A 24,223-nucleotide genomic window follows, 5' to 3' on the forward strand; every position below is an offset into this window, starting at 1 on the left:
GTGTACACGAAGCACTGGGTGCCAGGTGGAGACGCACGGCCAGGATGGACAGACAGAAGACAAGACCCTTGTGAACCACACACAGCAGCGCTGCTACACGTCCCCTCTGCAGCAGGGCAAAGCTTCGGCAGCCCCAGTGCTGAGGGGAATGTTCCCACCTCTGCCAGCTGCCCCAAAGCGTTGGGGAGTGCCCGGCAGGGCTGCAGCTGCAGGCACAAGCATGATACCGCTGCCCCTGCCCACGTGCCAGGGGATCCCAGGGACTCGCCCCACAGCATCGGGGAGCTGCTCACCTCCCCCTGGCCACCAGGACAGAGCTGCCTGCTGACACACTGTGCTCTGGCTGCGTGTTTTCCCCCTCAGCCTTCAGACCCCTGGAATGAAGGTTCAGGAGAGCCGTGCCCCTGCCCACGGCCACGGCACCGGCAGCCACTTCGCCCTCGCCTCCCACCGACGACCTTTTGCAGTACCAGGAAGGGTTCTGACCCCAAACACCCACAGCCCCGGATGCTGGGAGGCTCTCCATTGTGCACTGAGGAAGGCAGCCGGCTCCAACTGGTGCACAGGGGAGCCCCGGCCCCCCCTGCATTGCGGACAACTGGTGGGGAGCTGCTGAGGGCCCAAAGGCCTCAGGGCCCAGTGGGTAGAGCAGGAGGAAGAAGAGCAGCTGCGGCCCACGGCACAGCACGGCTGAAGGCACAGCGTGACCCACGGCGGCAGAGCCAGCCCACGGCACTCACCTACAGGCACTGCAGACAACTGAGGAGCCCTTCCGCGCCGGGTAGTAGGAAAGGCGCAGCACCGAAATTGGGCTGCGGGAAACCAGAGAGGCCCGGAGAAAGCCCCGCCTGAGGCGGAGGGCCTGAGGGGTAAACCGCGCCCGGGCCGGCGCTGTGCGGCACCCCACCCGGCCCACGAGTCCCCATCGCCTGAGGGGAGCGCACTCGGCCTCTCCCCGCCTCTGCTCCTCGAGGCCCCATTGGCTACGCGGCACGTCGCTCCGGCCACTCTCCAATTCGCGGTGGCGCCTGTGTTCCACCACCCAATAGTGAGCGGGCCGGCCGAAGAGGGCCCGCCCCCGAGCGCTCCGAGGGGCGGAGGGGGCAGGGCTGGGAGTGAGGCCCTGCCCCCGGTATCACGTGAGGCGATGCCCGCGGCTTGGACGCCGTCACGAGGCTGGGGCCACCAATGGGCCGCCGGCGGGGGCGGGAAGAAGGCGAGCTTCCGCCCAATGGGAGTGCGGCGGGCGCGGGAGTGGGGAAGGTGGCGGCGCAGCGCGGCAGTGAGGCGGGCCGGGGCTCCGCGGGGCCGGTGGGGGCGCAGGGGCGGGCGGGGCCGCGCAGGGCGCTGCCGGGGGGGCGCTGCGGGAGGCGGACGCGACCACCGGGCGTGGGGAGGGGGAGAGGCGGGGCCACCAGCCGGCCCCCCGAGGGGGTGGGGGGCGCGGCCTGGCGGGCCGGCCCTCCACGTGCTTTCCCCGCATCCCCGTCGCCATGAAGTGCGTCATCGAAGGCGGCAACGTGAAAGGTGGGATGGAGAGGCGGAGGGGGTCCGCGGGGTGCCGTCTGCCCCCATCTGACCTCCCCCCTCCACCCACAGCCCTCGGCCATGCCGTGCACGCGCTGTCCCGTGTCGGCGACCACCTCTACCTGGAGCCCTCTGACACTGGGGTATGGGCACAGGGGGATGCCGGGACGTGGCTGTGGCGCCCCCCGGTGCCCGGTGCCACCCCCTGTCCGTCCTCAGCTGTCCCTGCGTGCCGCCAGTGCCTCCCGCTCCGCCTTTGCCTCCTTTTTCTTCATGCCGCTATTCTTCCAGCGTTACGAGCCAGGCCCCCCCAGCACCCGCTGCAAGGTGCTGATGAAGGTGCAGACTTCCCCCAGGTCCTCCCTACGTCTGTGCCTCCAGGAGGGACAGGCAGTGATGCTGTCCTTATCCCCAGTCCTTCCTGGGTGTGTTCCGCTCGCTGCCAACTCTGGACAAGTCGGTGGAGCGCTGCCTGGTGGTGCTGCGGCCCTGTGCTGGGCACCTGGTGTTACAGCTACACTGCAAGCACGGTGAGGGGGAGGTGACAGCACTGGGGGGGTCACGGGGCTACAGCACGGCTTAATGAGGCTGTCCTGCAGGTGTCACCCGCACCCACCAGCTGGCCTTCCAGGAGTGTGAGCGGCTGCAGGCCATCTTCGACACGCAGAGCTGCGCCAGCCGGCTGCGTGCTCCTGCACAGTGAGTGCTGGGGGATGTGGGGTGGGGGCCGCTGGGGGGGTCATGGTGCTGAGTGCCCTCACTGCAGGGTGCTGGCGGAGGCGGTGGTGCACTTCCCGCAGACGCTGGCAGAGGTGACGCTGGGAGCTGCTGCTGGGGGCCGAATCGGGCTGCGCAGCCATCTGGAGGAGGGCAGTGGTGAGTGGGGATGAGGCACAGGGACAGGGAGGGGTCTGCTGGAGCTGGCGCTGACTGCTGCACTGCAGAGCCTGGCAAGGCCATGGTGACAGAGCTGTGGTTGGCGCCGGATGAATTCCAGGAGGTGGCAGTGGTGCCCGGCTCCTGCATCACTTTCTGTCTCAAGGAGTTCAGGGTGAGTGTGACCGTGACCCTATGCCCCACATTCCGGTGGCCCCTCAGACCCACTAAGCCCCATCTCCCCCCAGGGGCTCCTGAGCTTCGCCGAGGCCTCCAGCCTGCCCCTCACCATCCACTATGATGAGCCCGGCAGGTAGGAGCCAACGCCACAGTGTCCCTCATTCACCCAGACCCATCCTTCAGGACTTCCCACAGTCCATGTGTGCCCCCAGGCCAGCCATCTTCAGCCTGGATGACTCCCTGATGGAGGCACACCTTGTCCTGGCCACCCTCCTGGACCCAGAGAGCGACTCGCAGCCACCCCCTGCCGCCAATGGGTAACGGCCATCAGACAGGATCAGAGTGAATGGCCCCATGCTGCCAGCAGTAGGGACTGGTGTACAGTCCTAATGCTGCCTGACATTTACTCACTCACTGTCCCCTCCAGCAGCGTCTCCCACCCACCTGCCCCCTCGGATGACTTTGCTGATGACCTTGAGACCTACATGGTGGCCTTGGAAAGTAGTGCCTGTGAAGGGGAGGCAGGGGCACCCCCCAGCCCCACCTTCTCCCTGCACACACCTCACCCTGCAAAAAGCGACACTGAGGAGGAGGAGGATGGAGCTGTGCCAGGGACACCCCCTCACAAGAAGGTGTGGCATGGGCACTGACGGGGGGGGGAGGGGGTAGAGGACTGGCATGGACCTCTGACCCTGTGTCTTTTCACTCCCCAAGTTCCGCTCGCTGTTTTTTGGTTCTGTGCTGACACCAAGGGGGCCTGGCCCAGCCCCCAGCCAGGAGGTATTGGCAGAAGACAGCGATGCTGAGTGCTGAGAGCCCCCATTCCGATGCCACAGCGCAGCAGCTGGCACTGTCTGGCCATGCAGGATAATCCCAAACCCACATCTTAAGACCCATTACAAGTTTATTCCCCAAAAAAGCCTCCTGCCCTGCCTCCACTGCCATCCAAAGGGCAGGTCCTGCCCCAGAGGGCGCATTTGGTACAGTAGAAAGTGGCAGAGGGGACAGGATCTTACAAATAAAAAAACAAATGGAGAGAGGAGCAACCTGGTGCTGGGGCTGCTGGTGACGGGCACTCACTTCTTGGCTTTCGCAGAGTTGCGTGGCGGGGTGACAGGGCGGCCAGCGGGGTTCAGCCCACTGAACTGCCCATACTTGCCCTTGTTCTTGTCTGCCGGTTTCAGAATCTGCAGGGAAGAGGGTGAGCGGGGGGGCTGCGGGCAGAACCCTGCATGCTGCCGCCTCCCCAGCAAAGCCCTGACTCACCTGGAAGGAACACATGAGAGTCTCATCCACGCTCATCATGGCGCCTGCGTTGTCGAACTCCCCGCAGTAGTTGGGTGCAGAGAAGAGGGTGACGAGCTGGCGCTTGGCAAAGAACTCGTAGCCATCCTCCACCACCTGCGGGGCGGCAGCACTCAGATCTCCCTGTGCCCTGTGCACGGGGCCCACAAACCCCCCCCAGGGGACAGCATCCCCCTCAAAAGAGCCCGACCACATCCTCAAGTGTAAATGTCCGCTCCTGGGAAAAACTCCACTGGTGTGGAGCCTGGGTGGGGCCTGAGCCCAGTACCTGGTGTGCCCGGCAGATGAGATCCAGGTCGTGCTTGTGCAGGAACTTGGCCACCACCTCAGCCCCAAAGGTGAAGGAGACACCGCGGTCGTTCTCGCCCCAGCCCTGCACATCCTTGTCAGGGTCAGACCAGAGCAGATCACACAGCAGGCCCTGGTCGGGCACGTCTGTGGGTCGCATGATGCGCCGGATCTGCTCCATCGACTGCAGGTCAGGGGACAGCCCTGCATGGGACAGGAGCATCAGGTTATGCTGTAGGGCAGCCTCTGGACCCAGGCAGCAGCCCCAGCCCCGTGCCCACCTCCGTGGCAGCAGAAGATCTTCTCATCCACAATGGCAGCAATGGGCAAGCAGTTAAAGCAGTCGGTGAAGGTCTTCCACAGCTTGATGTTGTATCGCCGCTTGCCTGTAAGGCAGCAGGGTGGGTGCTCACAGGAGCCCTTCCTGCAGGCTGTGCTCCACCCTCTCCACCCCCCCATGTCCCACACTGCACACAGGGTGGCATTGAACCCTCCAGGGGGGTGGGAGGGGTTGCTGGGTGGCTGGGATGGGGGCATGAGGTCTGCAGGAGATGGAAGAGCTGCAGACAGGGACGGCAGTGGGGACTTTAGGCTGACTGCATGTATGGGGTTGGTACTGGGGTGAGAAGGCGGGGGCAGTCCTGTTTGTCAGCAGTGGGGTCGGTGTGGCACTCACACTCATCATAGAAGCCATAGATGCGGTTGATGCTGGCACATTCATGGTTGCCACGCAGCAGGAAGAAGTTCTCAGGGTACTTGATCTTGTAGGCCAGCAGCAGGCAGATGGTCTCCAGCGACTGTTTGCCCCGGTCCACGTAGTCACCCAGAAACAGGTAGTTGCTCTCGGGGGGAAAGCCCCCGTACTCAAAGAGCCGCAGCAAGTCGTAGTACTGCCCGTGGATGTCACCTGTCAGAGGATCACAGGGGACACACAGTGACGCTGGCACCCAGCCCACCCCCCTCCCGTCCCCCCCCGGCCTGCTGCTCACCACAGATCTTGAGGGGGGCTTCCAGCTCCAGCAGGATGGGCTGGCTGAGGAATATCTCCCGTGACTTCAGGCACAGCCCCCGGATCTCGTTCTCTGTCAGCTGTACGTTCTTCCCCGGCCGTGAGCCTTGCACTGTGCAGGGGTGGCCTTCAGCGAAACCCACTCCAGCCCCGGAGCTCCCAGAGACGGCTGTGTCCCAGCAGTCCCGCGTAGCCCCCAGGGCCCCCGGCTCTCTACAGCCCCCCGCTCACCCGCAGCCCTTCTCTTTCCCACAGCCTCCCGGATCCCTCAACAGCCCCCCCACGGCCCCCACCCCCCGGCTCCCCACAGTCCCCCGAGGCCCCACGGCCACCCCGGTCCCCCGCAGCTCCCCGGTGCCCCGCAGCCCCCATACTGCCATTGCTCCCCACGGCCCACGTTTCCCCGCAGGCCCCGGCTCTCACCCCCGCCCTCCAGCTCAGCGGCTGGAGGCAGAGCTCTCGCGGCACACCCCGGCCCTTCCCGCCCCTAGCCGCGCCCAAGGTCGTCTCGAAGCCCACCGCTCACCCTCCAGGAGGCGGCCGATGATGGAGTCGAGGTTGAGCTTCTCGGTGTCCGCCATGGCCGCCGGACGCTGCTTCCCCCCCCGGCCCCGGCCCGCCCCGGCCCCGGCCCCGCAGCCATAGAGAGCGGCCGGGGCGAGCGGCGGGTGGGGAGGGCGCCCCCTGCCGGATCGGAGGCCGCGGAGGCGCGTCGCGGCTCCGCGCTCCCACGGGGCGCTGCCGGGACGGCCGTGCCGTGCCGTTCGTTGCCCGGAGGCCGTTGCTACCCTCGCGGCGCGGGGACGCGCGTGGGGAGCTCCGCGGGGACGCGTACCAGCGGTGCCACTCGCGCCACGGGCTCCACCTGCGTCACTTGTGCCATTTGTGCATCAGTGCCACTTGTGCCGCCATGCCGCTGCTGCAACCCCCCACGTGCCATGCGAGCCGTGCGGTGCCGCCAGACCCTGGCCCGGCGCCCGTGGTGACATTTCAGCCCCGCGGTGTCAGCTGCGCTGCTGTCCCCGACCGACCCCAGCAACTGTCCCTGGCTCCGGTGCCGGCTGCGTGCCCCGCTGCTCGTGTCCTGTGTCCCCAAATCCGTGCAGCCTCACATCCCGCTGTTGTCATATCCCCATGTCTCCGTGTCCCGTGTCCTCGAATCCAGCCGTCCCCATTCCGACATTCCTCAGCCGCCATGTCCCCTATTCTCAAATCCCCTGTTTCCCATATCCTTGCGTTCCCTTACCTCCATATCCTCCTATCCACCTGTTGCCACATCCCCATACCCTTGTCTCCACGTATCCTCATATTCCCAAATCCTCGCGTCCCCAAATTCCTGTAACCCCATAAACCTTTCTCCCCAGGCCTCCATGTGCCCCATCTCCACTTCCCCATACTTCTATGCCCCATATACTCGTGCCCCCGCATCCTCACTTCCACGCCTCCATAGTTCCCTCACACCCCACACCCCTGAACCCAGGTGCCCGCACACCCCGCACATCCTCCGACCCCTCTCCCCCGCCTCCCCGCCCCGCCCTGCTCCCTCCCCCGGGGACGCCCCTCTGCCGCTGGAGGCGCCTTCGCCGCCGGTGCAGAACGGGCGAAGCTCCGCGGGCACAGCCGCCACAGCCGCCCGACAGCGACAGCGACCGCCGGTGGGTGCGGGCGGCGGCGGCACCACGCGTGTCAGTGGGTGTTCGCGTGCGCTGTGCCACGCGTGTCCGGCGGCGAAATCGCGGGCAGCCGTCGCGCTAAGCCGAGGGACGTGCGGGGCGGCACCGCGCGGCGCCGGGGACGGGCGGGTGGAAGCCGGGGACAATAGCTCTCTGTGCCGCTAAGCCGGGGCACGGGGCTACCCCACTGCCAGCGACCACGCGTGACTGCGGGCACGGCTCGTCCCCGCGGGGCCGCGTGGCCGCGCGTGCCTCGGTTTCCCTCCGAGCGCACCGTGGCACCGCGGGGCGGCTGACCGCGCCGGCCGCGTCCTGCTCACTGTAGCCCCCCTCCCGTCTCTTGCAGCCCTCCGACGCCCGCGGCATGGTGAGTGGTGGCACGGGGCGTGAGGGCAGGGGGCCCCTTCCCCTTCTCGGCGGGGCTGGGTGGTGCCGGCGCTCCGTGTGGCAGCGCCGTGCCCACCGCCTCCGCGTGACCCTGCGGGGACAAGGGGACGCTTTGTCCGGGGGCTGGCACCGCTCCCGGGCACCCCGACACCACCGCCCCAGCGACGTCCCTTGGCTGCCCGATGCCCCCCCTGAACCTACGGCCCTCGTGCCCGTTCCGGTGCCCGTTGCGGTGCCAGCTCGGCCGTGCCCTGTGACAGCTCTCAGTGGACCAGCTGAGCGCGGAGCAGGCTCTGGGCATGAAGGAGCAGGAGTGGACCGGCCCCGAGGCTCTGTGCCCGGGCTGGCAGGAGGAGGAAGTGTCCGACGGCGAGGGACCCAAGGACAGCGAGCACCCTGACCCCACTGCCCATGCCTATGAGGTGCTGCAGCGCACCCTGCGCCTGGAGGGGATGCCCCTCACCGTAGACCGCACCGGCCAGCCACGCTCTGGTATGGGTACAGGAGGCACTGGTATGGGTACAGGAGGCACTGGTATGGGTATGGGAGGCACTGGTATGGGTATGGGAGGCACTGGTATGGGTGGCACAGGGTGGTGGGGTGCTGGGATAGGGCAGTACAGAGTCTTGGTGTGGCCTGGGGATGCAGTGCCAGGCTGGGGTTGTGGTACAGCACCATGGTGCCAAGCTGGGGACACCAGGCTGCTAAGAGGTGGGTTGGCAGCAGGGCACAGTGCTGGTGTCTTGCCAGAAGAAAGTTTATAGGACTTTCTTCTTTTCGCTCTGTTAGTGTGGCCCACCTGGCCCAGAAGTTAAGCCAGCAGGAGGTGGTGCCTTCATTGCCACGCAAAGCATTATCACCTATGGCAGTGGCAGGTCCTTCAAGCTGCACCCTGAAAAAGACTGCTTGTCCCCTATCTGCTTATGTTTACAATCGTGAGCAGCAGTCCTGGAGCACGGTGGCACCCACCACTTGCCCCTCTAGATAATTAGCAGTTGTCAGTCTTATCACCGAAAAGGCCTCACGAAGCGAGCTTTGCGACAAAAAAAAACAGTTTTGTGTTTCACAGCTGGGCTGGGGACTGTGGTGCCAGCTTGGGGTTGTGGTGCTGGGCTGGGGTCACAGTGCTGGGCTGAGGACACGGGCTGCTCACATGAGGTGGCAGCAGGTCCCATGCACCCTACCACTGCCTTGCTGCAGGATTTGGCCAGCTGGATATGACTGTGTGCATCCTGGGCTCCCCCACTGCCTTCCTGCACATCTTGCTGGAGGGTGGCTCCCGCTGCCCAGGTGAGTATGGCCCTGTCCCCCAGGCCTGGCTGCCAACAGCCCCCCTGGTGTATGGGGACACAGCCACTGCTCATCCCGTGCCACCCACAGGTGCCATGGTGCTGTGCCTGGCACCTGCCTGGGCCAGCCGCGTACCCTCAGAGACATCACCAGGCGCGTGGTCCCTGCTGCTCTCCAGGGGGGTCTCCTTCGAGGCAGGGGGCTGCACTGCCCTGGAAGAATTTGTGCCTCCCCGGCGTGCTACCTATGTCACTGGCACCTTTGGGTCGGAGGGCAGTTGGGAGGGTGAGCTGGCCCGTGACCTTGATTGCCCTACTGGAGGCTCAGCACCACTGGCACGCTGGCTGGAGGACCCCCTGCTCTCTCGCTGGTTGCTGTCTGCCCGCGCCGGCCTGCCTGTGCCCCCCACCCTGGCCTTCACCACGGGGCTGTGGGAGACCCTGCCTGAGGAGCCCAAACCCCCCGGGGTGCGCCTGGTGAGGCTGCAGGACCCCCGTGGCCAGGAGAGCCTGGTGCAGGATGAGGTGGTCGCCTTCCTGGAGGGCAGCACCATGCAGCCCTACGATCAGGTGGGGACAGCAGGGGGGACATGGCACAATGTGGGGGAGGGGGGTGGCAGAGGGGGGGACAGGGTGGCACGATGCTCGGGTGGAGTGGGATGGGATGACATGGGACAGGGTGACATGGTTCTGCATGGGACAGGGGCAGCAGGGTGGTGCAGTCTGGTGGCATGGGGTAACATGGCATTGCAGGGAACATGGTGGCATGCAGTGCTGTGAAAGGGTGGCATGGTGTGACACTGCCCTGCACACAGGTGGCAGTACGGCTGTCAGGGTGGCGGTGGCGTGGAACGGACCCCCGCAGCACCCACAGGAAGGTGGAGGGCAAGGCAGTGGCACAGGCAGTGGCAGCCCTGCTGAAGGGCCTACGTGAGGAGGAGAGCGTCCTGCTGGAAGCCCTGGTGCCCACCGGCCGCCTGCCCACGCTGCCCCCACGTAAGACCCCCCTCGGGTACCCACCACTCAGGAAGGGCTTCTGGGGGTTCCCTCGTGTCCGCTTGTGGGTGGGGGGTGGCCACCTCGGACTCAGCCCCTAAGGGTGGGGGGAAGGTAACCTGCCCCTCCTGTCCCCTGGGCGGGGGGTGGGGGGGGCACGGGGGGGGGACCGTCCTTGGCCAGTCCCTGGGGCTGGGGCACCGCAGGGTGAGCTGGGTGCTGCGGGTGGGATGCTGCTGTCCCTGCCCTGTCCCTCACCCCTCAGGCAGCGCAGCCCCGCGGCTGCCCATGGCCCTGCGCATCTGCACCGTCGTCTGCCGGTCCTGGGGAGACCGGCCCCAGCTCTGCCAGGTACGGTCTGGGGACGGGGCTGGCGGGTACACACCCGTGCGTGGCGTCCGAAGCCTCCACCCCCTTTCCTGCAGCCCCTCTCCTTGGGCCAGGTGTGGCTGGGGGTGGCTGCGAGCATCCCCTGCCCCGGGCTCTGGGTGCCAGCACAAGGCCCCATGAGTCCCCGTGCCCCGGGGGCTGGCAGCCCACATCCCTGCCTCGGGGACACCCACCTGCATCCCAGTGTCACCCTGTGTCCTCTTGGTGGCGTGTCCCCACAGGTGGCCTGTACTGTGGGGCGGGCAGAGGTGCCGGTGCGGCACGGTTCGCTGCTGCCCTTGGGCCTGGACTCCAGCCTGCGGCAGTGGGGCCTGGCAGATGCAGCACAGCGGCAGGCACTGGCAAGGCGGCTGCGGGAGGCCGCCGAAGCCAGCATGGCTGCTGTCCTAGCTGCGGAGGGCGAGCTGAGCCCCGCTCAGCGTGGCGGTGCCCGTGCCCACACCGACGTCCTTGGTGAGCTCTGACCTCGGCCTGCTCCCTTGGTGTCAAGTGGGGCTGGTGGCCTTGTGGCACTGAGTGCTCTGTGTCCCCAAGGTGTGGATTTCCTGTTGGCGTGCGTGGATGACACCCTGGAATTGGTGGCCCTCTCTACCAACTGCCTGCGCTGCCTGGAGACGTGCCTGCTGGTTGAGGGCATGGGGCATGATGTGGGGCAGCCTGCCGGAGACGTGCCGCGACTGCTGGCCGAGTGCTTGCTGCACCGGGCGCAGTGCCGCCTAGTTGAAGGCAAGGACATCCTGCTGATCGGGGCTGGAGGAGCCAGCAAGAGCTTCGTCTGGGAGGCAGCACGCGAGTACGGCCTGCGGGTGAGCAGATTGGGCCAACAGTAGGCTTCAGAGTGAACGCTGGGTGCTGTGGCTTTCAGTAGGCTTCAGAGTGAAAGCGAAGCTAGGGAATGACACCGGGAATGAACAAAGAGGACCTGTAATGGCTGGGGTCAGGGAAGCTAGGATAGAGACTGTGGGGACCTGGTTGTGGTGGGAATGGGAACAGAGATGGGTAGGGCTGAGGACAGCCTATGTATGTGGGAACTGCACTGGGGACAGGGGTCTTAGGGCCAGAGATGAGGGCGCGGACGATCAGGAGCTGGAAGGACGGGAACAGGCTGAGTACAGGGGCACTGGTACTGGCTGGAGACTGGGAATTAAAGATGGGGATGGGCAGACCAGGACTTGGTGGGGATGAGGACAGACTGGGGATGTGGGCAGGGCACCAGGACCAGGGACAGAGATGATGGAGCCGTCTGTAGGCTTCACAGTGAACGCTGGGTAGCGTTGCCATGGGGTGGGCACATTGTGTCCCACCACTCCATGGTGCCACCAACTTGGTGCTGCAGATCCACCTGGTAGAGTCGGACCCCGAGCACTTTGCGGCTGGGCTGGTGGAGACCTTCCTGCCTTATGACAGCCGGGAGCACCGTCGGGACGAGGAGCACGCTGAGCACGTGCTGGAGATGCTGCGCGCTCGCGGGCTGCGGCCCGATGCCTGCCTCTCCTACTGGGATGACTGCGTGGTGCTGACAGCGCTGCTGTGCCAGCGGCTGGGCTTGCCTGGCTGCTCTCCCGCCGCCATACGCCTGGCCAAGCAGAAGAGCCGTACCCACCAGCACCTGCAGCGCTGCCGCCACGGCCGCCCGCCTCCGGCCGCCTTCGCCGTGCCTTGCCGCCGGCTGCGCAGCCACGGCGACGTGGAGCAGGCGGCGGGCACCATGCCCTTCCCCGCTGTGGCCAAGCTGGAATTCGGGGCGGGGGCGGTGGGCGTGCGGCTGGTGGAGAGCGCCGGGCAGTGCCACGCGCACGCGGCCCAGCTGTGGCATGACCTGCGGGCTGACGCCGACCACCCGGGCATCGGGCTGGGCTGGGGCAACACCATGCTGCTGATGGAGTACGTGCCAGGCACTGAGCACGATGTCGACCTGGTGCTGTTCGAGGGCCGGCTACTGGGCGCCTGGGTGTCGGACAACGGCCCCACGCGCCTCCCCACCTTCCTGGAGACGGCGGCCATACTGCCCTCCTGCCTGCCCGCTGACCGGCAGGCCCAGCTGGTGCGGGCAGCCCTGCGCTGCTGCCGGGCCTGCGGGCTACGGCACGGCGTCTTCAACGTGGAGCTGAAGCTGGGCCCTGCCGGGCCGCGCCTGCTGGAGATCAACCCTCGCATGGGCGGCTTCTACCTGCGCGACTGGATCCGTGCCGTCTATGGGCCTGACCTGCTGCTGGCTGCCGTGCTGCTGGCGCTGGGCCTGCCGCCCGTGCTGCCCTCCCGGCCTTCGCCCCGCCAGCAGCTGGCGGGCATCATGTGCCTGGCGTCGGAGCACGGCCAGGCCCTGCGCGGCGGCGTCATGGAGGCCCTGCAGGGCCTGCAGCGGCAAGGCCTGGTGCGCCTCAACCCGCTCTTTGAGGAGGCAGGCGGGCGCTATGAGGAGCCCTGCCTGAGCGTGGCCTGCACCGGGGACGGCCCCGCCGAGGCCTGCGGGCGGCTGCTGGGGCTGTGCCAGGCACTGGGCATCGACTCGCCCCAGTACCCCGTCAGTCATTTCCTCTCCCACTTCAAATAGCCACGGCGGGGCTGGGGATGCGGGGCCGGGGCCGGGCTTCGCATCCCCCAGATCCCCCCCAGAGGCCCGCACCCCAATCTCAACCCCCCGCTCTCTCGGGGTTGGGCTGTGGGCTGTGGGCCTGTAGCAACACGGCGGCCCCACGACACCCAGCGTGGCCCTCGATGCAGTATGGGAGCTGCAGCAATGGGGAGAGCCTGCAGAGCAGGCTGTAACAGAGCAGCCCATAGTAACAGGCAAACATGAGGAGCCCCTCCTAAAACCACTGAGTGTGGGGAGATCCCGTTGTAACAGGCAAACATGAGGAAACGATGCAGTATGAGGGGAGCACACAGTAAGAGATGACCATCGTGAGACCCTGTGACAGAGGATAAATACTGGGAGATCCTACAAGAACACCTGTGTGAGAGGAGACCCCACAGCGATAGAACAGCACGGGGAGATCCCGCAGTAACAGGCGTATAGCAGAGATCCACTGCAGAAGCGGGAGACCCTACAATAACAGGAGCGGGAGGCACCTGCACTGAGAACTGCGCATGGGGATATCCCGTGAGAACACCCCATTGCTGGGGAGACCCTACAGTAACAAACCTGACAGTGGCAAAGCAGCGTGGGGAGAATCTCCCCGTGTCTCACAATCCCAGGATGATGCCACGTGATAACAGCGTGTCACAGCCACTGCCACCATCAATGGGGAAACGGCACCTGCAAGTGGCAGCAAGAGACCCTACAATAACAGCAACCCTGCAGTGACACACGGCCCACGTGGCTGAAACCATACAGTAATAGCAGTGTTCGCAGCAGCCTGTGTAGTGCCTGAAGCCTTATAACAATAGACCACGTACTGCCTGAGACCCTGCAGTAACAGCAGCGACCCTGCAGTAACACAGCCCACATAGTGCCTGAGACCCTGGAATAACAACACAGACCCCACAGTAACACAGGAGTGCAGTAGCAGCCCGAGGCCCAGTTGGAGGTTCTTCTGGTGGTCGCCTCCAGTCTGACCCCCAAGCACCTCACGACCCGTGGAAGCGGCACCATCCCAACCCAGGCCGGGGGAGCACCCCCAGAGCCACGTGCACCAATAAAGGCTGCAGAGCGCCAACTCAGTGCGTCAAGGCCCGTGTTTATTTCGGGGAGGTTCCCCTCCCAGCAATCCCCCCGCGGGGCTCCGTGCGCCAGCGCTGACATTTGGGGCCGACCCCTGCCCTTTGGGAGACACCCGAGACGGAGGGCCGCAGCCTGGCCTACGGGGCGTAGCAAAGACTGGAGTTGCTAGTGCTGGTGGGAGTGGCTAAGCCTGGGGGGCGTGGCGAAGTCTGGGGGCGGGGCCACGTGCTCGGACTCCACGTCCCGGAGTGCCCCGCGGCGGGGATCCCGAATCCCTCTGGTGATGCGACGCGGCCGTGACCGGGCGGGGCCCGCGGATTCGCTGCGGCTCCGCAATGGCGGGGGTGTTCGACATCGACCTGGAGACCGAGGAGGGAAGCGACGGGGAAGAGCCCGAGCTGGGCGCCGTGAGTCCACATGGGACGTGGGGACGTCGGGACCTGGCGGGGAGACGGCGCGGGGACGGCGTGGGGAGCTGATCGAGAGTGGGGATAAGGGGCTGGGACGTGGTGGGACTGGGGACAGGGGCACGAGGAAGGCAGTCGGGGATCCTGACAGAGGTGACTACGACCTGCTGGGGGTGGGGGATAGGTGAGGAATACAGCTAGGAATACCAGGACTGGCTGGGGATGGGGGCACGGGAGAGGGGACGTGGGGAACTGAGCCTGGTGGGAAGAGGGATGTGGGATAAGGACAGGATAGGGATGGAGCAGAGTGGGGCTGTCTGGGCGTGGGATGGGGGCTCAGGAGTGGTGAGGAGCTCTGGGTCCTGGTGGGGATCAGAGGTGATGGGAGGGCTGGGATGCGATGTGGATGGGGACCAGGGACCTGGGCTAGGGATGGGAGGAAAGGCAGGACCTGTTCCAAGGATGAAGGACAGGGCTAAAGCCACCGTGCCGTGTGGCACTGATGCCATGTCCCCACAGGAGATGGAGTTGGAGCCCCGGGGGAACGGCCTGGAGTGAGTGTAGGGTGGCACTGAGGGGCGGCTCTGAGGGGGCCCCATCCCTACTCACCATCCCCACACCGCCACCCCACAGGCCTGTGGGGCACTACGAGGAGATAGAGATCTCAGAGAGCAGCGTCAACAACGGCCCCGAGCACATTGGGCCCCACTGCTTCGAGCTGCTGCGCGTCCTGGGCAAGGGCAGCTATGGCAAGGTGGGAGGGCTTTGGGAAGGGGGGCTGCTCACGTGGTGAGGGTGTCAGGAAGTTTGCTCTCCCTCCCCCCCCCCCATCCTGCAGGTCTTCCAGGTGCGCAAGGTACAGGGCACTAACACAGGGAAGATCTTTGCCATGAAGGTGCTGAAGAAGGTAGGAAGGTGCCATGGAGCGCTGCATCACTGTGGGACCCCCCCCATCATTCTGTGATGCCCTCCCTTCACCATGTAACCCCCCTGTCCCAGGCCAAGATCGCCTGCAATGCCAAGGACACGGCGCACACACGAGCTGAGAGAAACATCCTGGAGACCATAAAACACCCCTTCATTGTTGACCTCATCTACGCCTTCCAGACGGGCGGCAAGCTCTACCTCATCCTGGAGTGCCTCAGTGGTATGGGGGAACGGGGGGGCAAGCATGAAGGGGGCACAGCTCACGGCCTCCTGGCTGTTTGTTGCAGGTGGGGAGCTCTTCATGCAGCTGGAGCGTGAGGGTATCTTCCTGGAAGACACCGCCTGGTAAGGCCAGCACACGTCCCTGCGTATCCCCATGTGTCCCCATGTATCCTCAGCCTGGAGGAGGGCACTGGAGGCCCTAACTGCTGCTCACCCCCTTCCACCATGGCACAGCTTTTATCTCAGTGAGATCACACTGGCGCTGGGCCACCTGCACTCCAACGGCATCATCTACCGCGATCTCAAGCCAGAAAACATCATGCTCAACAGCCAGGGTGGGTACAGTGCTGGGGGGCCACCGTGAAGTGCCATTCTAGGGGCTGACCCCCTCCGGAACCCCCCCAGGTCACATCAAGTTGACGGACTTTGGTCTGTGCAAGGAGTCCATCCATGACGGAGCAGTCACCCACACCTTCTGCGGCACCATTGAGTACATGTAAGCAGGGGGAGAGGTGCCAGGGGGAGCCTGGGGGGACTACGCACTCAGGGCATCCCTCCCATTGCCCAAAGGGCCCCGGAGATCCTGGTGCACAGCGGGCACAACTGCGCAGTGGACTGGTGGAGCCTGGGTGCCGTGATGCACGACATGCTCACTGGATCGGCAAGTCACCCAGGGGGGGTTGAGGGAGGCATGTGGACAGCATGGAGGGCTCATTGTGGCCAACCCCCGCCTGGCAGCCCCCGTTCACAGCAGAGAACCGCAAGAAAACCATTGACAAGATCCTGAAGGGGAAGCTGGTGCTGCCACCCTACCTGACGCCCGATGCACGTGACCTGCTCAAGAAGGTGCCTCCACCTGCCCCTGATTCCATCACTCCGTGTGTGTGTGGAGGGGGACAGCTGGGACCCCTATTTCCTTTCTCTTGCAGTTCCTCAAGCGCAACCCCAGCCAGCGCGTTGGTGGGGGGCCGGGAGATGCAGCCGATGTGCAGGTAGGGGTTGGGGAGGGGTATAATAATGTTTCTCCACTCCCCCCACTTCTCAATATAACATTACTTCCCCTCCAGAAGCATCCCTTCTTCCGGCACATCAACTGGGAGGAGCTGCTGGCACGCCGCCTGGACCCTCCCTTCAAACCCTGCCTGGTACAGGGGGGGCTCTGGGGGGCAATGGTTGAAGGGGGGGCTCAGAGGACAGCAGCCACGTTCCTTCCCCCACACAGCAGTCGGAGGAGGATGTCAGCCAGTTCGATGCCCGCTTCACACGCCAGACCCCCGTGGACAGCCCCGATGATGCCATCATCAGTGAGAGTGCCAACCAGGCCTTCCTGGTACGGGGTGGATGCACAGGGAGAGGTGTCCCGCTGCTCCCCCGCCCCACCCTTTGCCACTGCCTTCCTCCAGGGCTTCACCTACGTGGCCCCCTCAGTGCTGGAAAGTATCAAGGAGGGCTTCTCCTTTCAGCCTAAGGTGCGGAGCGCACCCCGCCGCCTCAACAGCAGCCCCCACACCCCAGTGAGGTACCCGTGCCAGGTTTGGGGGGCACTACGGCAAAGCTGCTCCCCCCTCACCTCCCCGTCCGCCCTTTGCAGCCCGGTCAAGTTCTCCCCGTTCGAGCCCTTCAGATCTGCAGAGACCATGGAGCTGGGGCTGGAGGGCGGCACCCCGCCCGAGGCCACGGCCCCGCTGCCTATCGCCTCCGCCAAGAAGATGCGGTGGGGTCGGGGGCGGCCGCCCAGGTAGGGGTGTAGGAGGGAGAGGATTCCGTGAAACGGTGCGCGTACCATTAAAGCATGGATCAGTGCGGCTGCAGCGTACTGAGCTGGGGGGGGGATGCGGCCCGCCCTGCCCACCGCGCCGTGTCCGCCCGGAGGAGCGCTGAGCGCTTTATTGGGGCGGCGGCGTCACAGCGCGGTGCTGTCCGACGGCCGCGCGTCGCCCCACGCCGCCGTCCCCGCGAGGCTGTGCGCGTCGCCGAGCAGTGCGTGGGGCTGCTCCGCCGGGCGCTGCTCCTCTTCCTCCTCCTGCGGGGCTTCTTCCTCTCCGTCCTCCTCCTCCTCCTCGCGGCGCTGCCGCTCCGCGCCCCACGGCATCAGCTCCTCCGCTTCCGGGGCTTCGTCCCCTTCCCCGCTGGGTTCGGCGGTGCTCTCCCGGCCCCGCAGCCGCCGCCATCGGCTCTGCAGCACGGCCAGGGCGCGACGCCCCGCCGGCCGGGGGTGGTAGCGGCCGTCCGAGAGACGGCAGAGGTGCCGCCAGGCCAAGGCCAGCCCCACGGCCAGACACAGCAGCAGCCCCAGCAGGGCTCCCACCGCCCGGTCGCTGCGGCTCACTGCGGGCTCCCCCGCTGCCGCCAGACCCGCCAGCAGCAGCGTGGCTGCGGGGCGCCAGGCGGTGTCCTGTGAGACGGGATGGGTCCTCGTCAATACCCGCAGTGCTCGACCCCGTGACCCCCCAGGCCCTGACCCCCAGCCCATTGTGCTGCCCCGAAGACCCGTGGGTTTTTCCCCTTCCCCCCAGCGCAGCGTCTGCAGATGGGGAGTCGCATGGGAACAAAGTGCAGCCCTCTGCTTCGCTCCCCACCCCCAAATCTATAACGGGGTAACCGTGGCAGAGAGGATGCATGGGTCTGTGGGCACTTCAGAATCCCCCCTCCCTGGTACTCTCTGGGATGTTCCCATTCTCAGGGATGCCCCCACCCTGCTCTCTGACCCCTTCTTCCCCCCCACTCTGTTTTTGGGGTGCTCACCATCACCGAGCGCTGCTAGAGCAGGTCCTGTTGCTGCAGTGTGAGTGGTGCAGGGGGGCCCCCAGCACTTCCTGCCCCCCCGGCAGCGGATGTATCAATGCGGGGGGGGGGGGGGGGGGGGGAGGGTAACAGCGTCTGCACCTGCCATCCCTACCACCCGAAATGCACCCAGCAGCTGAGAAACTTACAGCAACGCATCAGCCTGGGTGAAGAGTGAGAGGGAGCGTGGCCCTGCGAACACTGACTGGTATTATTGCTGTGAAAGTTTGTGCCTGAGCCCCCAGCTATAGCTGCCGCCTCTTTCCTATCCCCTACATCCCCACCGTGGGCTGGGGACATGCACAGACCCCCGGCCCCCCGCACACACACCTCATGACACTACAGCAAAGCCCCCATTGCCCTTACGCCCCCAGCCTGACCCAGCACCTTTATTATAAAGAGCTTTATTCGAAGTGAAAATATAGATTTGGACCCTGCCCTGGAGGGAGGGCAAAGGAGAAGGGGATCCCGTGGCTGTGCCACATTGTAAAGGGAGATGACCCTACCCAACCCCGCGGGCACGGGGGGTGCAAGGGGCTTTAGTGTTTGATCCCAAGGACCTCCCCACTAACACTTGCGGGCCACTGCGGGGCGACAGGGGGCAAAGTGGTCCACGATCCACAGGTGGGCAGCACCCAGTAAGGCAGTAAGGGTGATGGGGGAGCTGCCGGAGGAACGGCTGGGTAGAGGGGCACCAAGCGGGGTGGGGACAGGACCCTGAGTGGGGGGGGAGACGAGATCCCCGAGGGACAGAATATAACCCCAGGGGAGGACACGAGGAGGGCTCAGAGGATAGAGGCTTGGTCCCCGGCTGCGGGGGGGCAGCCCCCACGCAGTCACTGGGTGGGTGGGCCGGGCTGCCCCTAGACGTGTCCGTTCTCCAGGCGGCTGAGCTGCTCCTCCAGGCGGGCGATGCGCTGGCCCTGCTCCGTCACGAGCGCCCGCAGCGCCGCCATCTCCTGCAGCACCTCGTCCAGCCGCCCGCCCACCTGCGAACCGGGCACGCCATCAGCGAGACAACCGGGCCCCGCCCGCCCCACTCAAGACCGCGCCCCCTTCGTAAGTCACGTGGCTCAAAGCCACGCCCACCACACCCAAGTCCACGCCCCCTTCAGCAAACACGTCTTACGAAAACAGGCCCGCGCTACCAAAAGGCCACGCCCCCTTCCAAAGACCACGCCCCCTGCACTCACCGCCGGGGCGGCGGTCCCGGTGCCCAGGGCCGGGGGCGCGCTGAGACGGGAGCTGGGGGCGACGGGCGCCGGCGTAGCGCTGGCGGTGGCGGCGGCGGCGGCGGAGCGGCCGTCGTGCAGCAGGGAGTGGCGGTTCACCTTCAGCTCCCGCTGCTTGCTGGGGACATAGGCCTGGCGCAGGGACACCAGCAACGGCCCCGCTGTCTGCCCCGCCACCCACTCCTCGGCCTCCAGCGCCGGGTCGGGGCCCGCCGTGTCGGGGTACAGGTCGTCCTGGAATAGGTCCGACTGCGCCCCACAAACAGCGTCACTCAGGGGACCCCTGCATGGGTACCTGTCCTACCCAGGGAGCTCCGCCCAGCTAGGAACCCCATCCAGCCCCTGTGCAGGGGCTTCTACCCAGGGACCTCCCCATCTGCTGCAACATGAGTGGAGACCCCACCCAGCCTGAACAGGGGCCCCCAACAGACCCCTGCCTGCTTTGCCCAGGGAGCCCGCAGCCCACCAAGAGACCCCTCCCAAGTTACTGTGCCCTGCTCTGGATCCCACCCACCTGATCTGGGTCCCCCACCAAGCCACAATGCAGAAAACCCTGCACACAGATCCCCCTCCCCCACTTCCCCTAAGGATCCCCAAGAGCCCCCCGCTGCTCTGCCCTGCCCTGGGACCCCCATAGAGACCCCTCCTCAATCACTGCATACTACCCAAGGACCCCCACCCAGCTACTAAGCATTACCCAAGCCCCCCTCCCCCCACTTACCCAGGGGTTCCCACCTATCACTCCTTGGCATCACCATTCCCAGAGTCTCCCTCAAACCAACCTCCCCCCACCAGTCCCCACTTACCTTCCTTGGCACCGTCATGATGATGGGCTCACACTTACGCTCATGCAGCTTGTAGAACCTGATGAGGCAGGGGGGAAAGGGTCATTAGAAGAGGAAATATAGGGATACTGGGGAGGACATCGGAACACCCTGGCACCCTCTGCCTCACCTGGCAATCTCACACTTGCTGACGTCCAACCCACGCTTAGGCATCCAGCCCATGCCGCGCTGCGGCTCCTTGCTGGTGAATGTATTGAGGAAGTGGATGTAGGGTGGCTCCTCTGTGATCTCGAAGTAGCGGATGCTCGAGTCGCCCTACAGGCAGCTGGTGAGTATGGGGTGGGTGAGGAGGGGGCAAGGGAGGGAGGTGTGGGGTCATACTTTGCCACAGACGTAGACCACATTGGTGTCAGGGTCGTAGAAGGGCAGCAGGGCCCCGTTGCTAGAGTCCAGCTCCTGCAGACCCATGGGCTCCTCCAGGTTCTCCTGGGGGGTAGAGCGTCAGCCCCATGCTGCACCCCATACGGTCCCCCAAGGGACCCCTGCAGCCCCTCACCGTGTCCCACAGCGCTAGCTGCCGCTCGCTCATGCGGCTGAAGCCAGTGGTGAAGATCTTGCCATCAGCCAGGAAGATGGCACGCATGGGGCGTGCACCCTCGTGTGCCCGCTCTTTCTCCTGCAGGGTGGGAGCACAGCATGAGGGCAGCGGCATGAGACAGGTGGGGTGCAGCATGGGGGCACACAGGGGTCAGCAAAAGTGCCCCGCAAACAAGGGATGATGGGGAGACCCCATGGATGTGGGATACTGGGGAGGGATGGAAAAGTGTCCCAGGGACAAAGGGATGTGGGGGACACCCAAGAGGTGAAGGGAGCACGTGGGGACAAAGAGACACAGGGTATCAGGGAAGGATCCAATGTGCCCTGGTGACAAGGGGCAGGGATACTCAAGGAATCCAGGATAGCAAGGAGGAATGGGAAGCATCCTGGGGACAAGGGATGGGGGCACCTGAGGAATGCAAGGCAATGGGGGGCACCAGGCAGCAACTGAGGACAAGGAATTGGGGGCACACGAAGGATACAGGGAAGGACGTGGTGTGCCTGAGGGGCAAGGGGTAGGGACATCCCAGGGGATGCAGGGCATGGGGGAAACAGGGAAAGCACTCTGGGACCAAGGCATGGGGACATCTAAGAGATGAAGAGTGTCAGGGAGATAGGAGAAGTACATCAGGGATGAGGGATGGGGACATTCAAAGGATGATGACAAACTGGAACAGGTTGCCCAAGGAGGCTGTGGATGCCCCATCCCTGGAGGCATTCAAGGCCAGGCTGGATGTGGCTCTGGGCAGCCTGGTCTGCTGGTTGGTGACCCTGCACATAGCAGGGGGTGGGAACTAGATGATCATTGTGGCCCTTTTCAACCCAGGCCATTCTGTGATTCTGATTCTATGATGGGGAGTATCAGTGAACATCTGGGGACAAGGAATTGCAAGCATTCAAGGACAGCAGGGAGCACCAGGGGACAAGGGATGGGAAGCACCCTAGGGACACGGGGACACTGCCACTCTGCTGTCTCACTTACCAGCAGCACGGTGCCGCGGCGGGGGTCGATGACACGCACACTCTTGTCCTTACAGGCAGTGCAGAAACGGCTCCCATCGCGGCTCCAGCTCACGCTGTAGATGAGGTCAGGGTGCAGGCCCTCCAGGCGGTACAGCTCCTCTCCCGTACCCACGTTCCAGATCAGCACCACGTTGTCACAGCCTGCACGGTATGGATGCAGCTCAACCACCTGTCCCAGTGTCACCCAGCACCCTGTGACCCCGCACTGTCCCCATACCTGCACTGAGCAGCACGTTGCGGGTGCTGGGGTGCCAGGCGATGATGCCCACACGCTTCGAGTGCCCCTCCAGCACCACCACTGGCTCTGTGAGTGGCTGCACGAGGCCCCCCTCAGGCACCTGCCACACCTATGGGGAGTGAACAGTGAGGTGTCCTCTGTGCCACAACATCCCAGTAACCCCTTTCCCATCCACCCCTCACCATGACAGTGCAGTCCTCGGAGCCACTGGCAATGACGTGATCGTTGTGGGGGCACCACTCGATGTCTAGCACAGGGCCTGTGTGCCCACACACAGTGGGATACGACTTATCAATGCGGCCAGTCTGGGGATGTAGGGACAGTGTGAGAGGTGGTTAATCCTTGTTCCATCTGAGCTCCACACCCCCATCTCCATCAATCTCAACACAGCCACAGCCCCATTTCAACGCAGCCCCATCTCCATCTCAACCCAGCCCATTCCCCATCCCGTCCCCACTCCATCCCTGTCCCCATCCAAGCTCCATCCCAAGCCTTCCCCATCCCATCCCCATCCCCATCCCCATCCCCATCCCAGGCCATCTCCATTCTATCCTGTCCCATCCCATCCCTCTCCCCAACACATCCCCATCCTGATCCCAAGCCACTTCAGTTTCCATCATGTCCCCATCCCAAGCCATCCCCAGCGCCATCCCCATCCCCAGCCCACCTTGTGCAGGGGCAGCACCAAGAAGGCTCCGCCGCCGCTGGCCTCCACAATGATGGCTACAAAGGAGGGGTTGACAGCGCAGAAGGTGCTGTCCCAGGTGACGCGGGACACACGGATGTCATCGTAGCACTGCTCTGTCTTCACCGGCTGCCCGAAGACGTGCCGGAATTTGCTCTGCCGCACCACCTTACGGAACGACATGGCTGGGGGCGCACCCCGGCTCCGTGTCACCGGGGGGACCCCAAAACAGCTCTCCAAAGCAGCAGCCCTAGGATGGTGGCACTGAGCGGGGGGCTCAGCCCCATCACCCGCCCTGGGTAAAGGGCAACGGTGCTCCTCCCTGCACAAGCGGGAAACCGGCACTGGGCAAACAAACCCTGCCCTGTGGGTGTGGGGCGTGGATGGGGGCAGGGATTGCCTCCGTGGGGACAGGGAGGAATGGGGACAGGGACTGGGATGGGAAGTACTCTTTCGGGGTCAGGTGGGTGTCACCCCTATGGAGATAGAGATGTGGGCAAGGATAGCCTCTATGGGGACAGGATCATTCCTCCCTGGAGAGGAATGGGAAAGGCAGTTTTCCTATGGGGACAGGGCTATTTTTCCCAGGATGGGGATAGGGACAAGGATGGAGATGAGGACAGAAATGGCTACTTTGGGGACAAGGATGGGAAAAAAGGGATTGCTTTATAGGGACAGGATTGTCCTTTGTGTATTAGGACAGGGATGGGAATAAGGATCAGCTCTGTGGGAACAGGGATGGGGACAGGGATTGCTCCTGTAGCACCAGGACGGTTCTTCCATAATAGGGATGGGGACAGGGATGGAGATGGGGAGAGGGATTGTCCCTATAGGGACAGCATTGTCCTTTGTGGATGAGGACAGGGATGGCTGCTGTGGGGATAGAAACGGTTACTGAGACAGGGAGAGCCTCACTGCGGACAGGGATGGGGACAGGACCGTCCTTCCCAGGACGGGGACAGGGACTGCTCCGGTGGGGACAGGGACGGGGACGCGGATGGTCCTCACAGGGACGGGGGTCGCCCCGATGGGGACACGGATGGGGCCGGGATCGCCTTTCTGTTATGGGGATGCGGACAGAGACCGGCCCAACAGGGACACCGACGGGAGAAGGGCCGGGGGAGCGGCGTGGGGATGGGTACAGCGCGGGAGAGCCCCGGGAGCCGCCCGCCCCGCACTCACCGGCGGCCGGGCCGGATCCGGTGCCGGTACCGGGACCGGGGCCGGGGCCGGGGCGGGCGGGCAGGAGGCGGGGCGGCGGTACGGAGCGGTGCCGAGCCGGGAGCGGGCGGGGGCACAGGAAGTGAGCGGGGCGCCGCGCCTGCGCACTGCGGCACGGAGAGCTCGGGGGCAGGGCCACGAGGAGGGGGCGGGGCCCGCCGATTGGGGCGTGGTTACAAGAGGGGCGTGGTCGGTGAGGGGGCGCGGTGAGGGGCGCGGCGGCGGTGGCGCTGGGCGGCCCGGTGTCGGCCGCTTTCCCGTCCCCGCACGGCGCTGGCGGCGCGGTGCCCCACGCTGGTGTCCAGCAGCAGGTAGAGGTAGGAGCTGACACAGCTGCCCAGGTGGAAGGCCAGCCCCAGGGCGTACAGCCAGCGGGTGCTCAGCAGCCGGGCCAGCTGGAAGGGCGCGATGGCAGTCGTGTAGGCTCCCAGCGTGGCTGCCACCAGCTGGAACCCCGCAGACGGCCCGCTGCCCATAGCTCCCCCTCCCATGACGTCTCCTCCATAGCTCCCCGTCTC

General features: G+C 65.3%; 5 protein-coding genes across 11 annotated transcripts; 3 read left to right on the forward strand and 2 right to left on the reverse strand.

The window, feature by feature from the left end:
• The first annotated feature begins 1,424 nt into the window (after nucleotides 1-1,424).
• RAD9A (RAD9 checkpoint clamp component A) lies at nucleotides 1,425-3,625 on the forward strand. 3 transcript variants are annotated; one of them, XM_042881946.1, is made up of 11 exons: nucleotides 1,425-1,527; nucleotides 1,600-1,670; nucleotides 1,747-1,866; nucleotides 1,943-2,057; nucleotides 2,127-2,226; nucleotides 2,294-2,403; nucleotides 2,472-2,578; nucleotides 2,652-2,716; nucleotides 2,796-2,900; nucleotides 3,011-3,215; nucleotides 3,298-3,625. In XM_042881946.1, the coding sequence occupies exons 1-11, from the start codon at nucleotides 1,494-1,496 to the stop codon at nucleotides 3,394-3,396; spliced, it is 1,131 nt and encodes a 376-aa protein (XP_042737880.1). In that variant the 5' UTR covers nucleotides 1,425-1,493; the 3' UTR covers nucleotides 3,397-3,625. The 3 variants fall into 3 exon arrangements, with proteins under 3 accessions (XP_042737880.1, XP_042737881.1, XP_042737882.1); XM_042881947.1 differs by having other exon boundaries at nucleotides 3,014-3,215; XM_042881948.1 differs by having other exon boundaries at nucleotides 1,747-1,854.
• PPP1CA (protein phosphatase 1 catalytic subunit alpha) lies at nucleotides 3,470-5,805 on the reverse strand. The gene is made up of 7 exons (XM_042881949.1): nucleotides 5,712-5,805; nucleotides 5,166-5,297; nucleotides 4,853-5,083; nucleotides 4,458-4,562; nucleotides 4,157-4,380; nucleotides 3,850-3,984; nucleotides 3,470-3,770 (listed from the first exon to the last, which is right to left on the reverse strand). The coding sequence occupies exons 1-7, from the start codon at nucleotides 5,764-5,766 to the stop codon at nucleotides 3,660-3,662; spliced, it is 993 nt and encodes a 330-aa protein (XP_042737883.1). The 5' UTR covers nucleotides 5,767-5,805; the 3' UTR covers nucleotides 3,470-3,659.
• A 953-nt stretch (nucleotides 5,806-6,758) lies between these two features.
• CARNS1 (carnosine synthase 1) lies at nucleotides 6,759-13,579 on the forward strand. Its single transcript, XM_042881932.1, has 10 exons — nucleotides 6,759-6,840; nucleotides 7,205-7,225; nucleotides 7,506-7,737; nucleotides 8,446-8,535; nucleotides 8,626-9,104; nucleotides 9,350-9,530; nucleotides 9,796-9,881; nucleotides 10,142-10,373; nucleotides 10,455-10,726; nucleotides 11,257-13,579. The coding sequence occupies exons 2-10, from the start codon at nucleotides 7,223-7,225 to the stop codon at nucleotides 12,472-12,474; spliced, it is 2,793 nt and encodes a 930-aa protein (XP_042737866.1). The 5' UTR covers nucleotides 6,759-6,840; nucleotides 7,205-7,222; the 3' UTR covers nucleotides 12,475-13,579.
• Nucleotides 13,580-13,832: 253 nt separating this feature from the next.
• Nucleotides 13,833-16,945, forward strand: RPS6KB2 (ribosomal protein S6 kinase B2). 5 transcript variants are annotated; one of them, XM_042881936.1, is made up of 15 exons: nucleotides 13,833-13,991; nucleotides 14,511-14,545; nucleotides 14,625-14,745; nucleotides 14,830-14,898; nucleotides 14,991-15,138; nucleotides 15,206-15,263; nucleotides 15,375-15,475; nucleotides 15,546-15,636; nucleotides 15,711-15,801; nucleotides 15,879-15,986; nucleotides 16,070-16,132; nucleotides 16,208-16,285; nucleotides 16,366-16,470; nucleotides 16,544-16,659; nucleotides 16,732-16,945. In XM_042881936.1, the coding sequence occupies exons 1-15, from the start codon at nucleotides 13,920-13,922 to the stop codon at nucleotides 16,880-16,882; spliced, it is 1,407 nt and encodes a 468-aa protein (XP_042737870.1). In that variant the 5' UTR covers nucleotides 13,833-13,919; the 3' UTR covers nucleotides 16,883-16,945. The 5 variants fall into 5 exon arrangements, with proteins under 5 accessions (XP_042737870.1, XP_042737868.1, XP_042737871.1 ...); XM_042881934.1 differs by having other exon boundaries at nucleotides 13,834-13,991; nucleotides 16,363-16,470; XM_042881937.1 differs by having other exon boundaries at nucleotides 13,834-13,991; nucleotides 16,363-16,470; nucleotides 16,544-16,609.
• A 1,367-nt stretch (nucleotides 16,946-18,312) lies between these two features.
• Nucleotides 18,313-23,707, reverse strand: CORO1B (coronin 1B). Its single transcript, XM_042881933.1, has 11 exons — nucleotides 23,667-23,707; nucleotides 22,467-22,669; nucleotides 21,982-22,104; nucleotides 21,779-21,908; nucleotides 21,521-21,702; nucleotides 20,498-20,617; nucleotides 20,323-20,427; nucleotides 20,111-20,256; nucleotides 19,963-20,020; nucleotides 19,118-19,405; nucleotides 18,313-18,913 (listed from the first exon to the last, which is right to left on the reverse strand). Exons 2-11 carry the CDS (start codon nucleotides 22,665-22,667, stop codon nucleotides 18,788-18,790), a joined length of 1,479 nt encoding a protein of 492 aa, XP_042737867.1. The 5' UTR covers nucleotides 22,668-22,669; nucleotides 23,667-23,707; the 3' UTR covers nucleotides 18,313-18,787.
• Between the last annotated feature and the right edge of the window lie 516 nt (nucleotides 23,708-24,223).

Source organism: Lagopus leucura, unplaced genomic scaffold (assembly GCF_019238085.1).
Source record: "Lagopus leucura isolate 7727_CA_CO unplaced genomic scaffold, USGS_WTPT01 Super-Scaffold_100033, whole genome shotgun sequence".
Lineage (NCBI taxonomy): Eukaryota > Metazoa > Chordata > Aves > Galliformes > Phasianidae > Lagopus > Lagopus leucura.

Coding starts and splice junctions, on each gene's coding strand:
- RAD9A (XM_042881946.1), top strand. CDS start 1,494: ATGAAGTGCGTCATCGAAGGCGGCAACGTGAAAG. Junction 2,058..2,126: donor ACAGCTACACTGCAAGCACG/GTGAGGGGGAGG, acceptor GCTGTCCTGCAG/GTGTCACCCGCACCCACCAG. Junction 2,579..2,651: donor TCTGTCTCAAGGAGTTCAGG/GTGAGTGTGACC, acceptor ATCTCCCCCCAG/GGGCTCCTGAGCTTCGCCGA.
- PPP1CA (XM_042881949.1), bottom strand. CDS start 5,766: ATGGCGGACACCGAGAAGCTCAACCTCGACTCCATCATCGGCCGCCTC. Junction 5,298..5,711: donor CATCGGCCGCCTCCTGGAGG/GTGAGCGGTGGG, acceptor ACCCCTGCACAG/TGCAAGGCTCACGGCCGGGG. Junction 3,771..3,849: donor CTCTCATGTGTTCCTTCCAG/GTGAGTCAGGGC, acceptor TCTTCCCTGCAG/ATTCTGAAACCGGCAGACAA.
- CARNS1 (XM_042881932.1), top strand. Junction 7,738..8,445: donor CACCGGCCAGCCACGCTCTG/GTATGGGTACAG, acceptor GCCTTGCTGCAG/GATTTGGCCAGCTGGATATG. Junction 9,531..9,795: donor CCTGCCCACGCTGCCCCCAC/GTAAGACCCCCC, acceptor CTCACCCCTCAG/GCAGCGCAGCCCCGCGGCTG.
- RPS6KB2 (XM_042881934.1), top strand. CDS start 13,920: ATGGCGGGGGTGTTCGACATCGACCTGGAGACCGAGGAGGGAAGCGAC. Junction 15,139..15,205: donor CATCCTGGAGTGCCTCAGTG/GTATGGGGGAAC, acceptor TGTTTGTTGCAG/GTGGGGAGCTCTTCATGCAG. Junction 15,987..16,069: donor CACGTGACCTGCTCAAGAAG/GTGCCTCCACCT, acceptor TTTCTCTTGCAG/TTCCTCAAGCGCAACCCCAG.
- CORO1B (XM_042881933.1), bottom strand. CDS start 22,667: ATGTCGTTCCGTAAGGTGGTGCGGCAGAGCAAATTCCGGCACGTCTTC. Junction 20,257..20,322: donor TGGTCTACGTCTGTGGCAAA/GTATGACCCCAC, acceptor AGCTGCCTGTAG/GGCGACTCGAGCATCCGCTA. Junction 20,021..20,110: donor AGCAAGTGTGAGATTGCCAG/GTGAGGCAGAGG, acceptor CTGCCTCATCAG/GTTCTACAAGCTGCATGAGC.